This window comes from Sceloporus undulatus, chromosome 4 (genome assembly GCF_019175285.1).
Source record: "Sceloporus undulatus isolate JIND9_A2432 ecotype Alabama chromosome 4, SceUnd_v1.1, whole genome shotgun sequence".
Classification (NCBI taxonomy): Eukaryota; Metazoa; Chordata; class Lepidosauria; order Squamata; family Phrynosomatidae; genus Sceloporus; species Sceloporus undulatus.
This window is the reverse complement of record NC_056525.1, coordinates 87,271,584-87,288,455: the sequence shown is the minus strand read 5'-3', so window position 1 is coordinate 87,288,455 and position 16,872 is coordinate 87,271,584. Positions and strand designations below refer to the sequence as shown.

The following is a 16,872-nucleotide window of genomic DNA, read 5'->3' as shown; positions in this document are numbered from 1 at the left end:
TCCAGCTGGACAATACACTATTTAGGCATGTATAGAGTCAGTGTGATGTAGTGGTTTAAGTGTTGGACAAGGATTCTGGGGTGCTAGGATTCACATCTTGCTCATCCATGGAGACCCACTGAGTGACCTGGAGAAAGTGTCTCTCACCCTAAGAAGAAGACAATTTCAGATCTCCTCTGAAGAAATCTTGCCTAGGATAGTGTCACCATAGTTTAGAGTCAACTAAAAGGCACATAGCAACAAATGCAAGGTATAATGGCAAATATATCCTTGATCAAGGAGGTCATAGTACAAGAATTGTCTCTAATGTAATATCGACATAAATTAATTTAAGTCTAAGTTGCAGTCATTGCATAAAGAAAGCAATTATTCATGCTATCTCCCTTTTCCTCTACCTTTCTATGCATCTGACAGGGAATAGGAAAAAGGCACATTGTAAGACAGGTGCCTGAGCTGTTCTTATATAAATAAGCAAAAATCCCCCATTCTCAGTTTCATTGAATTTCTCAAAACCCCATATGTATTTTGTTCCTGTGTTTCACATCAGATTGTGAGGGGTCCTGCACAGTTAGCACTATTTTTACTATTCCCCCCCCCATATAAACATTTATCTGTGTAATTTATTTCATTTATACAACTTTCCCCCATTAACTAAAGCCTTTTTGTGTGTATTTTTTTCCAATTATGCATACACTCAGCCCTATGTATCCATGACTTCTCCATCCACATATGCAACAATTCATGGCTTGAAAATATTTTTTTAAAAATCCAAAAAACAAAACTTGATTTTACTATTTTATATAAGAGACAGGATTACTACCCCATTGTATATAATGGGACTTGAGCATCCATGGATGTTGGTATTGACAGGGAGGGGGGATCCTGGAACCAAACCCCTGTGGCTACCAGGGCCCACTGTATTTTGATTGTTCTAAAATATGTGCATTTCTCAGAAATCCCTTATAAGCCTCACAAGTGTGGGATTGTTCAACATGAAGAATGCTTTTTTCTCTCAAGTTTTGTGAACCATGAAAATGCTACTTTCAACAAGACTGTACAGTACAATAAAAATTTCCTTCTATTTCTTTCTCTGTCTGTTCAAACCAGCATAAATATAATGTAATCACCTTTTCTGGGGATTGCCTGCAGCCAAGCAGCCCTGTATCTTCTGGCATGGTCTATTAAGAGACCATCCTCATCAGTGCAGTCAACTGATAGACCCTGTTGTCTTCTCTCTCTTTTGATAGACCTCACAAAACTTTGTTTGTGTTATCTCACCCAACCAGTGCAATGGATTTTCCTTATCAGCCATTAACACAGTGGACTATAAGAGAGTCCACTAAGACACCCCCACTAAATTTGCAGCTTCGCTCTCCACCTTTACTCAAGCTACATCATGGGATTTCTTTCTATGCCTTCATGGACTCAGCTCTCTGTTTTCACTCTGGATAACACTTCCCCATTTTTCATCCCATATATTCTAATATGCCTACTGCAAAAGAAAACAACAATTTTAAATCCTACTAAGATAAAGCTTTATTGCTCTTAAAACAACTAAAAAATTGCTGGTAGGCTGTATTCTAAGTGTGGGACATGAAGAGATTATCACCTAGGGTAAAGAGGGATGGCTTCCATCCTTACCCTGTCCTGAAGTCGTCTTTATCACGTCCAGCCTTATCCTGTCCTTCTTCCATCAGTGGCACCCATCATTGTATTAGCAGGAGTTTCTATTAATACAAAGTGACAGGGCCATGGCCTTTCAGTGATGGGGAAACGCTGGGATATGCATGATGTTGTCTGAAAATCTTACTGCAATTGTGCAGTAACAATGATTTCAGGACGATATAATGACAGACGTTATCTGAAAATCTTCATGCGATCGCGCCATAAGGATGGGATAAGGATGGGAGCATTCTGTCCTTTACCCCATGTGATAATCTCCACAGTTTGCATATGAAAATAGAGCCTGGAAGCCAACTCACAGCTTTTCTGTTGCGGCTTCTTGTTATTTGATTAATGGGGCTTCCCAACTCACTTAGGCCAGCCCAGATGATGGTGGGGGAGGAAGCTGGTCGGCCCACAGAGGCTTCCCTGCCCTGGTCAGATTCCCTGGTCAGAACCCCTGTCATAGACACATCCCTACCAGAGCTACTGGTCATGATGCCTTGGTTATTCAAATCCCCAAAAGTAACTTTTACAAGTGCTGGTTATTGCAAGTATTAAATTCTTTATATAATGGTGGAACTCCTTTTAATGATAGCCATAGAAGATCTTAGTATTTGCCTTGTAACGTTTCAAAATTTTTGTTTCACTTTTAGTCTTGAAATAAAATGGTCTCGTATAGAACTGGCTGAAACATGTTATCGCATTTGTGAAAACATTGGGTCTCTTCCTATCAAAATTCTAAGGAATGGAGGGAGTGCTGAGCCAACATTTGTTGGAATAAAGGTAAGATATACTTCAAATATGTCCAAATTTCTATTAATTTCTGCTCAACAAGAAGCCAAGACATATAGTCTATATTTTTCTGCTGATTAATAGTTTGTTGTTGTTTTTAAGGTCCAAGAAGGGTCAGCTAGAAATGGCTTGGACTTCAAACATAGTACAGCAAAACTGATACAGTTTGATCCCGGTAAGCCAACTTGTTTTATAGCTTTACAAACAAATTTACCCTGCATTACCATTTGTTGTTTGATGCTGATGAATTTGCTCACAATTTGCATGGCAAATGGAGTAGTGCTAGCACCTACAGTTCCTACAATTTCTTTGAGGCCACATTTCATGCAAATTAAACAAAGCACTAGCAATTTTCTGAAAGTTTGCTGATCAGTCTTAGACTTGCACAAAAATACCAAGTTTGTTTAAAGTTTATTCAGAACATGGTTCAGCAGAATAAAATAAAAATACAGAAATCCAAAGTGTATAGATTTTGTTGATACGCTTGATCCAAAACTGTCATCATTTGGGTCCATTAGATAATACACCATGTTGGAGAGTATGGCCTTGTCTGCACAGGTCTGTATCCTGGTCCCACAGCTGTCCTGCCCCCATTACCTGGCCCTCTGTCCATGTCCCACTGCAACTGTGCACAGACATCCCACTGAACCACCCAGCACATCCACTGCAGGTTGCTCACTTCTGATATCTGGATGAGACGCCCAGCAACAGTCACATGGGAGGGTGTGTTGTTTTGGCCTGAGAGTAAGCAACCCACACTAGCAGTGCATGTGCTGGGTGGCTTAGTGGGACACCTGTGTAGACAGCTGCTGTAGCATGGAAACACAGGGCTCTGGATATTCCTGGGAGATCTACAGTGACAGGTATATTTTTTTTAAAAAGACATTTTAATGGAGTTATTCCCCAGTTCTGATGCAGAACATGTTGGATGTCATCCAGACTCACCCCACAAGGACTGAGGTTTGGGACATGTGCCATCCAAACAGAACAATTCCCGTATGGCAGAGAAATGGGCCCTTTGGTCTGTGCAGACAAGGCCTATGTTATCAAGCACATCCATTTGTACAGCGTAACAGACAGACAAACAGTTCAAATTATAATACAAATGATATTATTTGTGGCTATTTCATTTTAGTTATATATCTTTTTAATGTACTAGATATCTCACAATGATACAGAGGCTTTTTAGTTGTCAGCCGAGTTATAATGACCAGTTTCAAGTTAAAATTGCAAATAAGGTGGCTCACAGAAGTTAAAAACTGGAGCTACCATAACTCATTGAGTAAGATTGTTGTTGGTTTTTAAGGGCTAGAAAATGGGAGAAGTTTCTGTGAACACTGCTATTAAGATTCCTGAGATTTAAAATGAAACAATGCTGGCAAGATACTTGAAGTTTTAAAAAAGTAGGCTGGAGAAAACAGGATGTTCCATGGAATCTTTTTGGAACATTAATATGACCTGACCTATGCTAAATATATATCAGCTAGTCTATTATAATAAAAAAGAACATCTGTATACCTTATCAGGACATCATGCTAGATCTCTCAAAATTTGACAGTATGATTTTGGTTATTGTCCAAGTTGCAGTGACAAGTCTGTGACAAGTGACAATTCCAAATGGGGAACTCACTAGAAGTAAAAATATGGAGGCAGCAATAGCTCAATGGAAAATGATGGTAGATGCCTTAAAATTCTGACAGGATGTTTTCAATTGTCATCCAACTTGTGGTGCAGGAAAAAAACATGGATTCTTTTGCAAGTATTAAGTATGGAACCATGCCAGTGACTGTTCCATTAAGCTAGAAAATAAATAAATAAAATTATTTAAGCTTGTTCAAGTTGCTTTTGGTTTTTGTGGTAAGTTTTCCATAGGTAAATTTATAGAGATAAAAAAAATTAAAAATTATCTCAGTTTATAAAACTTCTTGGTCTGGACTGACCAAGTGATTCAAATAACAAGTCCTAAATTTAATTTCTTTTTTTCATAAAAATAAAAAAGTATTAGATTATCCCATAGGGTTAGTTTAGCATGACCATATAGCTCAAACTGTGATTTACAAGATATTATACACCATACCACCCTGTCAGTAGAAATTTAAGGGGGCACAGCTTTTCCCTCCCTTACATAAATAAACAGAACCTAAGGCAGCCCATCCAAATGGAGGTTCTAAGGAAGTTGATTCTAAAATTGCCCAAGGAAGTGTATCTGAATTGGGCAATATTTTCCACTTATTACTACAAGTTTGGCAATGTGCCTGATGATAAGAAATTCAAATCTGGAAAATTAAATTCACTTTCTAAAAATGGCTGTTGCATCTTTTTGAATGGAAAAATGGGATGATAAAGACCCCCATATAAATTTTCTCATGACAATATTGATTTTATGAAAGTAAACCTGATGATATATACAAATAAATATCTAAGAAAACATACTATATTCAGAGTAAAGCATCCATCCTATTACTGTATATCAATATTACCCTAAATACTTAATTTCAGTGACGTCCACTATGTAAATCCAGAGATATTTGAGTAGCAATGTAGACAAACTCATTTTAAAAATTTTGCTAAGGGATGGTACAGATAGCGCTAAAGGGGTGGTTTGACGCCTCCCCTTTAATTGCTGGATCGAGGCTGCAGCAACCACCCACTGTGACCCCAATCTGGCATTTTTCTGGCCCCAAAAGAGGCAGCAAAATGCCATTCCTTTTGGGGGAAGAAAAAAAGTCACCCTTTCCACCACCACAGCGGTTTTTCAACAGAGCGTCGTGTGGGCAGCTAGGTGGCTTCTGGGTGGCATCAGGGCGTGCGTCATGTGTATGCCATGCCCCCATGCCATCCACAAGACGGTTTTTAGTGTCTGTCTGTACCGGCCCTAATATTCCAAGTAATAAATATACCCAAATTTGTAATACCCAGAACATATTCTAGCTTTAGTTTATTTTCTACATCTGTTTAGTGATCATGTCATGAGCCTAGCATCCATAAAATAGTTTCATGAAGCAAGAACAATAGCAATCTAATTTTTTGTTCATAAAATTTTCCACCTTCTTTTAAAATATAGTCTACAAATCCAACATTTCCTCTTAAACAGAGATGTCAATAGCTACCCTTCTATAGTAGCTGCTATCCAAGAGTTTAGAGGACAAGGTAATCTTCTGCTTATGTGTGTACATGTGTATGTGGGCCTTCAAGTTGTCTGATAACTTATGGCAACCCCATGAATTATATAGGGTTTACAGATAAAATAATATAGAAGATAATTTCATGTCCAGGCAACACTTTTGGGCAGATGAAATAATACAGTGATCAATTGAGAGTGAAAGAATGAATGGAACCTTTAAAACAAATTTATTCTTCATTTAAAACCATAATAATATATAAAGAAGAGAACATTAATAATTTGAAAAGGTAGTTTAGGGAGTATTTTTCCTCTGATCACAGTTTGTTTGATCTGCACCATTCCTTAAATCACACACTTAAAATGACCAAAAATGTACCAAGGCACTGGGCAGTTCAAGCATTCTCTCACTGTTTACTTTAAAATAAGTTAACCTTCAACACACACCTGCAAGAGCCATCCTGGAAAAGCTATATATTGTGAATATTCTTTTTATACTGTGAATAGTCAAAGTGCATTTCATATACTGTATCTTATCAGTTCTTACACCATCCCTGTAAGACATACCAGTGGTATCGTTGACATACTTTGGACATCAAAGTAATGACTTGTCTAAATAATGGCTTGCTTAAGACCACCTAGTGAGTTTAAGGTAGAGATGAGATTAGAAATGGGGTCATGTTCATTCAGACTGTGAGCTATAACACTATATCAGCATACCTTAATTTCACCATAATGCAACATTTGTGCATAAATGACAATGGGAGCTCTTGGCTCCCATATGATTGGAGAGTCTGTTCCATGTGCTTTTGCTTTCAGTCTGAACTTTAAATTAGCTACACAAGGTGTTTTAGGGATGTGTTTCAACACCTTCAACAGCTTCTTGGGAGTTTCAACTAAAACCCAAAACAGATTCCTCACCCCACTACCAAGGGAATTGTCAGCCATCAAAGATAATGAATATATTTAACCAGACTACTTTCTACTGGTAAACTAGTACCAAGCCATCAAACTGATAAGAGGGTTCATATATGAACTCTACCTGCACATTCTTTTAGATCCCAGAACCATTTTTGAGAAACCAGAAACAGTTAGTGAAGCTCAAAGGGGTGCTAGAATGGTGGAATATATCGCCAGACCTCCAAGATTGTCCTATCATAGATTAATTAGCACTTTAAATTTCAGTTTGGATTGTAGATTGATTTGTAGTGAAAGAAGGCATGCAGAGACATCACTAGGGAGTTGCACCAGAGGGAGGTATATGAGTCAGTGGAGCAGTACACCCGGAGGGACTCATGCAGCTGCCAGGTGAATGAGAAATGGTGTTGACTCTCTTTCTCACTTGTCCAGCAGCCACACCAGACCCTGAAGTGCCCTCTCAAGACCACAGGGCCACCTCACTCAGCAGTAATGTGGCCAGATGGTGGGCAGCCTCTCATGGGGAGCAGATGAGCAAGGCAGTGAAAGGGAGGGTGAAGCAGTCCCCCCTGAATATCTTTACAGGCATCTTTACCAGGTGATACCAAAGGGAGTAATGCCACTGAAGAAATGCAACCAGTTGAAAAGCTCTGTCTGCTTTTCAAGTCTAGCTATTAAGGTTCTTAGTCTACTGCAGATATAGCAATAACCCCATGTAAAAGACCATTAACTTCATATAATAGCAACTACACTGGTGTAACTTTTTTCTTATTTACAGCAAAATCAAAAAATTTCCATGAAAGTACAGTAGTTGACTATCACTTAACTGAAGAAGTGTGCAGTTAGTAATTGTACACTTACAGCCTCGATCTCAGAGGGCATTATTTTTCTGTTGCTAATAAAGTTGAAATTTTTATTACCTGTATTTTAATGCCCTGGTCCCTGGTCCCACATGGCCAAGAAGAGGGATGCATTGGGAACCCTTCATAACTAATGAACTACAACAGAAATTATATCTGATAGAAGATATAGGCTTGTGACTCTCTCCCATCATCACAATTTTTCTTTTTGTATGATTTTTAACATGTTTTGTGTGATGAAGAGTGGAGTGGAGCATTGAAAACTTGCATGATGTATTTTGTGCATTTTGGTTGGCCAATAAAGGTATCACTATTTTGTGGATTCTGGATTTTGTTACACTTACTAGTGTTACTATTGCCAAGTTAGCACTTGACAATTATGCAATTTCTTGACACCATCCTACTAAAGATGGTTTAATGGGGCTCATCCTTCCATTATTAATTGATCTTAACTTTTTTACTTTGCTGGCACTGTCTGTTCAGAAGACAGGTGTGTATTTCTGTCTATTTCATCAATGATAATTCTAGCTTAAAGCACCGGGCTTCAGCGGTGTTAATTAAATTGCCATTTCAAAAAAGAAGATTTTCCTTCCAGTATCATTAACACCTCAGCCTAGTCTTTGGCCATGATCCACAAGTGCTCAAACAGAAGAAAACCATAAGTATTTTATTTCCTTGAAAATTTCAGAAATTGTTCAGCATGTGGAACTGCTAAAGTATAACTGCAGAGGAGAGCATGGACATTTCCCCCATGTCTTCTGGCTATTGTGCCCATTAGCCTGAAAGAAGATGACTTCTGAAACACACAGTCAATTTGCCCATGCAGTGCTTTGATATCACCCTACAGAAATCTGTGTAGCATTTTGTAGTGTTCCCAAGAAAGAAAGAAAATCATCAATTCAACAGAGATATGTGTGAGGTTTTGGATGGGGTCAATCCTACAGGTAGAAGATAACAAAGTTAAACTGGGTTTGGCAGAAAAACATGCAAAAACCATCTTGGCTTTACAGGTATTACAAGCTAAAGAGTAGACAACAGTATGATGTGGATGCAGAACATGTTAATACATTTATGTATTAATGGAACCACCCTGATTCTACATGACAGGAAATCTATGACCAGCTGTCCCCATTTCTGGTCTGTTTAATAAAGCTATGCTGGCCTCCAAATTTGATCAGAACAGTGAAATGGATGGATAAACTATTTTGCTCTTTTCCCATGCTACCATCTCCATGTAAACTATCCTGTCCCAAACACTGCTGTTTGCTCTGTGGAGAGAAAAGTCGTGGTTGCTGTATTAAAGCAGATCCAACTGTAGCTCTATCATGTAATGCATAGTCTGGCTTAAAAGTGCAGGTAAACAGCTTTGTTTTTCTATTGCATAGTGTTTCTTACTTAAAATAAATTTCTCTTCTCCAAAATGGGCAGGAAAAACTATTACTATACCTTCTGTCTTTTCCACTATGCTTGGAAAATGAGGATTTAGCAATGCAATCCCCTTTCCTGCCAAATATATGTGTTCCAAAAATAAGGGAGGCAGGGAGGAAGGACCAAAGAGGGCTGGATGGCTTCTTCCTCTTAGAGTTCTTTCTTGCAGGGTTGTAAAATGTTTATTTTTTCCAATCAATGTGCAACATAAAAATACTGAAAACCTTTTAAAACGAGTTTGCTTTTCAATATGATTTCATTGTCATTGGAGGGATTTTGTGCGTCCCTCTTTATTTACTGTAAGTAAAGAAATATATATGCAGTGCTTGATGCTACAAAGTCCTGATAGGACTTAAGCATGTGGTTAAGTACTTTGTTGAACTGGAGCCCAGGATGGGAATAAAACTTCATCTGGATCCTACAATCCTAAAATTGTTCCCAAAGTGCTTGCCTGTTTCTATTCACTGGAACTGATGCCAACATTGTGCTTTGAAAATTAGACTATAAGAATCCTTCATGTCAATGGCATATTATAGAACTTGGGTTTACGAATATCACAAAATCATTTGCTGGGTTGTTGTTTCACAGAATGTAATGGGCTTTTGTTCAAAAAGTTTGGGGCTCCAGGTGCAGTGAAGTTCTTCCATGAATGAAAAGCAAGACTGGAAAGACAGTTTTTAAGATTCGGACATGTGAAAGCTATTATTACAATTGAGATTTTTAAAAGTTACTAATGAAACTTTCCTCAGAGGTTTCCCACTTCATAATTCCATGCTCAATACATCTTTCTTACAAAATAAAGTATTATGGTGGTTGGGGGGGGGATCTGGTTGGTAAAGTGTTGATTTAATAAATTTAAATATGAAACAAAAAAGCTAGGAAGCCTGCTAGTACAATATTCATGTGAGGCATGGAATGGGGGTTCCTGAAAACCTGAATGGTCCTTCAGATAACAGCATATAATTATTCACTAGAATGTCAGCCATGTGTTTTTAGTTTTAGTTTTATTAAACAGTGAATTGGCATCATGGAGTAGATGACTTTTGGATGGTAAAGAGTTAATATATGATGATAAACTGAGACTTATAGCATTAGTAAGCCAGCATTGTATAAACAAAGGCACTTAAAGTTATTTGGTGGAAAGTTCTGGATGCATTCTACTTCTTTTGAGGTTTTACAACTGTATATTCACAGTTATCATTCATGGTAACTGCATGTGTAAAAAGGAAATATATTCACCATAACTGAAGTGTTTCACAGAATTGTAGTTGTAAAATGTGGCTGTTCTCATGTTCTTATCTTAGAGAAGTAAGAAAAGTATTTCAAAATGTTATGTAGGACTCATATCTACATATTATACCTCTGACAGGTGCTTCTACCAAGTTCTGGAATATCTTCCTTCAGGATGATGGCCTTGAAGAAAATAATGAAGTATTTAAAGTAATACTGAACAAGCCTAAAAATGCTGTACTGGGACACAAGAGGGAAGCAACTGTTCAAATTCTAGACACCAGGACGGGTAAGACAAGTCATTCCAAACATTTACCTTCAGACCTTACCTTCAGATCCAGACACATACCACATCCATTGTCATGGACTTTTTTGGTCCAAACACATACCACATCCAGTGTCATGGGATCTCATTGGTATTCTGATTATAAATTGTGGTCATTATATATGACTGCCAATGGCTGCCTAGCAGCATTTTATGAACAAGACTATAGTTGTGATCATACTTCACTGCAAGTAAGACCTGATGAAGTCAAGGGAATTAGGATCTGTATAGACATCTATAGAATAATCAAAATAGTGTCCAGACCACAACAGAGCCAGATCTTTTGACACAGTAAATTCAGCAATATGTGACCACAGTCACTTAGGAAATCTGAAGCATCCAACTGCACAAGGATTGCTGTACTTTTATAGTAATTGCGAAATATGACATAAAAGGGAGGGCACTGTGAGTTTATAGTTGGCCATCATGGGCCAAATTATGCATATATCTCAGAATTTTTAAACAATGGAAGCACGGAAACACTGACAGAGCACATGCTTTATTTGCAGAAGCTTCCAAATTCCACCGTGGCATCAGTTGCAGGTAGTGGAAAAAAATCTCTGTCTGAAATACTAGAGAGCCAGTCTGTTTAAAGCCCACAATACTAATAGATGATCTGGTTATGAGGAAGTTTTCTCTGTGCCTTTGTATCAGATGTTGAATAATACATAATATGAATAGATTTTTAAAAATATAATAATTGAATAATGTTTTACCAATCTCCCTGTTCAAGTGAGGCTGCAATTGTAACCCTATAATACAACTATAAGACATACAATTGCTTGTTTTGGGAAGACAATAATTAACTATTTTTGTCATTAAAAGTAAATCAGATAATATCATTATTTTTTTAATGATTTAAAATGATTTATCTGTTTAGTGTTTTTATTTTAATTTTTCAAAGGAAAAAGCCAACAGTGGAAAAAATTGTTTTGATGGATACAAATCAGTAGTATCTGTGTTTAAAAATCTTTAGAAAACAAAATGGATAATAGTGACTGTATTGGTTCTCTTTCTGAACCCCAGACACTGGCCTTTCTCTGGATCACAATGGAATGCAGAGTGTTCTAATTAAATGATGCAATAAAATCATTGCATCTTACTTGTTTGTTTTATATCCTGCTTCTCTCCCAAATGGGATTCAAAGCATCTTACAGTACAAGTATAAATTAAAACAGAGCAGTTAAAACAGTATGGAATATACAAATTTAAATAGTACAGTACCATCAATTAAAAGATTATTTTTAAACAATAAATTTTCAAACAATTAAAACACTTTAAACTCACAATGCATACTAAAACAGCACACCCAGTTACACATCACTTTCGCCCTGATCAGCCAAGGCTGAAGGCCTGTTTAAACAAGATGGGTTTTGCCTGTTGGAGAATAGACAACAGAAAGGGGCAGATCAAACCTCCCTTGGATGGCAGTTCCAAAGAACAGGACTCAGGCTACTACCACACTGGAGAATTAATTTGGTTTGACAGTGCTTTAACTGTCATGGCTCCATCCTATGGGTTTGTAATTTGTTTTGGCACTAGAGCTCTCTGACAGAGAAGGCTAAATGATTTGCAAAACTACAAATCCCAGAGTTCCACAAGCATTGAGCCCTAGTAGTTAAAACAGTATTAAAGTGCAGTATTTCTGCAGTGCAGATCAGATCTGATTATGCTTTCTCCTGTGCAACCAAGTCTCAGGTGGTGGTGGGATGGAGAGAAATCCCTCCCTGAAAGAGTTAAAAGGCTCATACAGGGAGATGCAGGCTTTCAGGTAGTCTGTACCTAAGCTCTATAGGGCTTATAGGCAAATACCAGCACTTTGAAATGTGCCTGGAAACAGACCCATAACCAGTGAAGCTGTTTCAGCAAGGGAGATGTATGCTTCTTTGCTGAAAAAGCTTCACTGGTTACTGGTCTGTATATTTTAAGCCACAACATACTTAATAAAAGAACAGATTTCTTACTACAGTTGACCCTTAAAATCAAATTGGATTTCTTTTCCAAGACAGAATATACTGTGGTTCCTACAGCACTCTGTTAGATTCCTAAATGCACTGCCACAACCCCCCAAAAAGAAGTCTACTCTTCAACAAGTCGCCTGAGTAATCTGATTGTAATACAGTTAGAGAGGAAAGAGAACTCTGTAACTGAATAAAAAAGCATTTTCTTCCCAAATTTTGTATGTTTCTGATGCTGCCCAATGTCTTTATATAGCTGTGATAGAATTTCAGAAGCTGAAGTATAATTTTGTATTTTCTCTTGCACCTGCTCTTTTGTTGAATCAATTGGATCTAAACAATCATTTTTTTTTCATTTTTTTTTCTTACTAGAAGTACTCTTCACATTAAATTGCAACCTGGATTTTTTCCCCTTTAGAGTTAAACCACCCAAGTTAGGGTAACTTTCTCTTTCCCTATTCCTTAGGATTCCAGAAGTTACTTATGTCTAAAGTTTGTTAAAGTCTGCCAACCTGTATTTCTGTTAATATAGGTCACTTTTAACTGAGTCAAGAAGAAAGTACAGTAGTACCAAAATACTGACTGTCAAGACATTGAAGGTCAAATTGTGTTCAGGAACAAAATGTGTCATTCTTTTTAAAAGATCTGTCTTTTTAGATTTTCAGCTTTTTGGTTGCCTTAATCTTTAACAGAATTTTAGTGCCCAGTTACATACAGAGTGCAGACTGACAAGTAGCAGGCAACATGTCTTGTATTTGGATATCCAAATTGTTAAGCTGAAATGAACCACCTCATATTTTACTATAGGAGACCCAGAGCGCCTGTTAATTTTCATGCTAAACCATTTTTCTTGATGCCCTAGACAATGACATAGATTGACCCAAATTTGGGTCAAGAGTGACACCCTGTGGCCAAGCAATTCTGTGATCGTTCCCTCTTTCTCACACTATACTTTCCCCCCTAAAAGTCTTCCAGCTTTTAAAGATTATATATATATTTCATGTTTGTTTTCTAAAAAGGTGGGAGAGGAGGGCAAAGATCCTTTGGCAGTCTGTTTGCTGCACAACCAGCAATTCTGTCCTCATCTTCAGCAACCTCCTTTTTCTGCCCTTGCAGTTTCTGAAGTGGAAACTGTAACCTGAGCTATCAGTGCAGTGGCAAATTTGAAAGCAAGACACCATCCTGGCACAAACAGCAGCACTGTTGTTTTGGGCTTTTGTCTGCAGCATCTGGCTCTGGGCCCTTTCAGAAATGAGTTCTCTGAAGATTAAGCTGAGATTGCAAAATTAATCTCATTTGTGATTTATTTTAGATTTGACCTTGGATTGAAAATATTACAGACCACCATGCAGCAAGTCTCTCCTGGAGTGTTGGGAATTATCAGCAGCACTCCAGAATCAAAATGCCTCAGTTTTCCACTCTTAAAATATCTTATAAAAAGAGGCATGAAAGCAAAAAGATTTACTTCAGAGGCTGGAGCGTCTTTCATTTTCTACATAGCTCATTTCTGTTGTGCTCAAACCACGTTTGTTATTACATTCACTCACTTGTGTTTCAAAACATTGTGTTTATGTTTCCTGCTTAATGATCAGGTGGCTGTCCTTCCACAACCTCCCAAAATGATGACACTCAAGAAATACAAGAAAGGACCAGCAACAGTTCACAAGGCATATTGCATGCTGATCATTCTTGTATACCCAGTAGAAGAGGAAATGTCCTTCAGGATGAACAGTATTTGAATAAGGAGAATTCTCATCCTGATTCTTCCCCTAGAGGAGAAGTTCCTCAGATGGATCACTGGCTTGATCATGTAAGCCTGAAATTCCATTTGTGTGTGGGGGGGGGGGGGTATGTTAAATTTAAGACAGAGTGGAAGTATTAAGCCCTCCTGATGTTGTTGTTGGACTATAATTACCAGCAGCCTTAGTCAGAATAGCCATAGGTGAGGCACACTAGGAGCTTTAGTTCCACAATATCTGGAGATTCAGATAATTCCTTACCATGAAATAAGAGTCTCAAACAGCTGTACACTGATGGTATATATACAAATTATATTTATTTATATGCCAAGAACTGCAACAATATAAGAAATACAAGTCAAGTGACCTGGCCCAGGAACAGGCAGGTCAAATGAAGTGGCTTGTGGCTGCTTTGGAGGCATGTTGTTCAAGGGACGCACACCTCCAAACTGGCTCGAAGCTGCACTCCGGTACTTTTCTGGGCCCTCTGGTTACACTTGCCTACCTGTCTGCTCCATCCCCTAGTTATCAAAATTCTATTTAGATGTTACCTGAATCCTTTAATATTTATTTTTGTAGCCTATGGATTCTTTTCAATTTACTTCACAAAATATGAAAAACATGATAATAGGTCCTTGCTGCATGTAAAATAATGTAGCCCCACTGACTTGTATTTACACCAGCTTACAATAGCACCAAAAACATTTTCATCATGGGGGGGGGGGGGGTGAAACTGCCAGAGTAATGTTCCTTCAGTAGAAAGAAATGTTATTAAATAGCCTTCCTTGCTACATGAGGGCAAGGAAGGAAAAGATATCCTATTAATAACACTCCATTTTCCTGCTGATGTTGCAAAATAAAGCACGTTAATGCTTTTCTGGGTGAATTAACTACTTAGAAAAGTTGTAATGGGGAAAATGAAATATTTGCTAATGAAAGAAAGTAATGGAAACAATGTAATAGGTCTCATTCATTTCATGTACCTGCCAAAGGGAAGCCTCACTGCCAATATATAGTGCCATAATGAGGAAGTTAGTTTATTTTGATATTACTATTAATTCATGGAATCATGGCCCCATGGGCCATTGGGTCTAACGTCTTGCTCTGTGTAGGATCTCCAGCTAAAGAATCCCCCAGTCTTTCTAGGAAATTGGTCCCATTGCAGAACCACATTGTTCCTTCTAATGTTCAGTTGAAATCTATCCTCCTGAAACTTAAATCCATTAGACCTGTTGCAGGCTGTGCACACTGGTCATTAAGGCTGGCCTGGGGGCAGAGTCAAAGCATGGCGTCCATACAACGCATGCTCCGACTCTGCCCCCATGGCAGTGTGACGCCGTGCACTGCACCACACGGCGGGCAGCATCACGACACTCCTCTGGCAGTGCATTTAGATGATGCAACACCAAAGGAGCGCCATAAAGGTGTGCCGCTACCAGTTACAGCACCCTTTCTAGGGCACAAAAAGTTGCTTTTTGCGGCTCTTTTTGTGTTGTGGAAAGGCCAGATCAGGGCCTCAGTGTGCGGTTGCTGTGACCCTGATCTGGCAAAGATGGAGGCACAGCCCCTATGTAGTCAACCTGTGAATGTGTTATGAAGCCAATTCAGTGTGAAAGCAGTGCTTTCTTCATTGTGAACTGATTTCATGGCAAAGCAGGACTGAAGAGGTAATTCAACTACCTACCATATTACAAATATAGTTCATTCCCAATACCAACTATAATGTGTTAACACACTCTGTATACTCCATGTTATTTTGGGGTACAAATATTTTGTTATAGTTTGTTATAATAGCAATTCTATAGAGGCCAAATAGCATGATCCTGGAAACCTCATGATGACCTTATGTGTGGTCACATAAGATCTGAGGGCCTGTCAATAGGACCCATGTAATTTAATGGGTATTGCTTCTTCCCAAGCCCCCGCCATATGCATTTCCTCTTGAAGGTCAAAGGCAAAGAAGTCTATCAGCCTAAAGCAGTAAGCCAATCTCCTTGCTAACCTCCATTGTATTTCCCAACCCCGCATCTTGTCTCAAGCTCCCTGGGGTTGTCCTAATTTTATCACTGCTTGATTAAATCAACCAAAAATATTACTTTTTTATCTCTGAAGTTAAAACCATCAATTCAAATTTTGTTTGATGCATTTTTTAAAAAAACAAAAACAAAACAAAGGTGGAAATATATGTTAAAAACTTGAGAACTAATATATGAATTTAGGTCTTTTACTAAAGTATTTTTACTTAACTAAATCTACAAGTGTTGTCCAGAAGATGTTGTGAAATTATACAATTAATTAAGTTTAAGCTGGAAGTAGGCAAAAATATAAGTAAGGAGATGAATTATCTATAAGATTATAAAATGAAGGAAATAACAGAGCTCAGGAAGATTTATGTTAGTCTAAGATATGTGACTATATATATGTGTGTATGTATGTCTATTTGTATGTATGTTTTCTATACATATGTCTTTTTAAATATAATAAACCTTAATTAAATAAAAACAAAACTTTTTACTGCTTTAATTGGATTATTTTAATTATTTTAGAGTGTTGTTTTAATGTGTATGTATATATAAACACATTAAAGCAATACTTTCAAAACAATTAACATACTCCTATTAAAACAGTAAAAAGGTTTGTTTGTTTTTTAAAAAAAATACATCATAAAAAAATTGAATTGATTTTCCAGGAATATATATGTTGTGAGCTGCCTTGGGTCCCAGCTTGGGAGGAAGGCAGGATAATAAATAAATAAATAAATAAAATTGCCCCAAGACACAGTTCAACCCATAAATATGCCCATTTGGGCACTCCCACTTTGGGTTCAGTTTGGGTC

The 16,872-nt window shown here is 37.7% G+C and overlaps 1 protein-coding gene across 1 annotated transcript in view; it reads left to right on the top strand.

Annotated features, from left to right (window-relative positions):
- LOC121927983 (FRAS1-related extracellular matrix protein 1-like) overlaps positions 1-16,872 on the top strand; it is a 161,333-nt gene that overhangs the window by 133,390 nt on the left and 11,071 nt on the right. Inside the window, 4 exon segments of the mRNA XM_042462124.1 lie at positions 2,319-2,448; positions 2,560-2,632; positions 10,154-10,303; positions 13,890-14,107. Of these exon segments, the coding sequence (XP_042318058.1) occupies positions 2,319-2,448; positions 2,560-2,632; positions 10,154-10,303; positions 13,890-14,107 (571 nt within the window).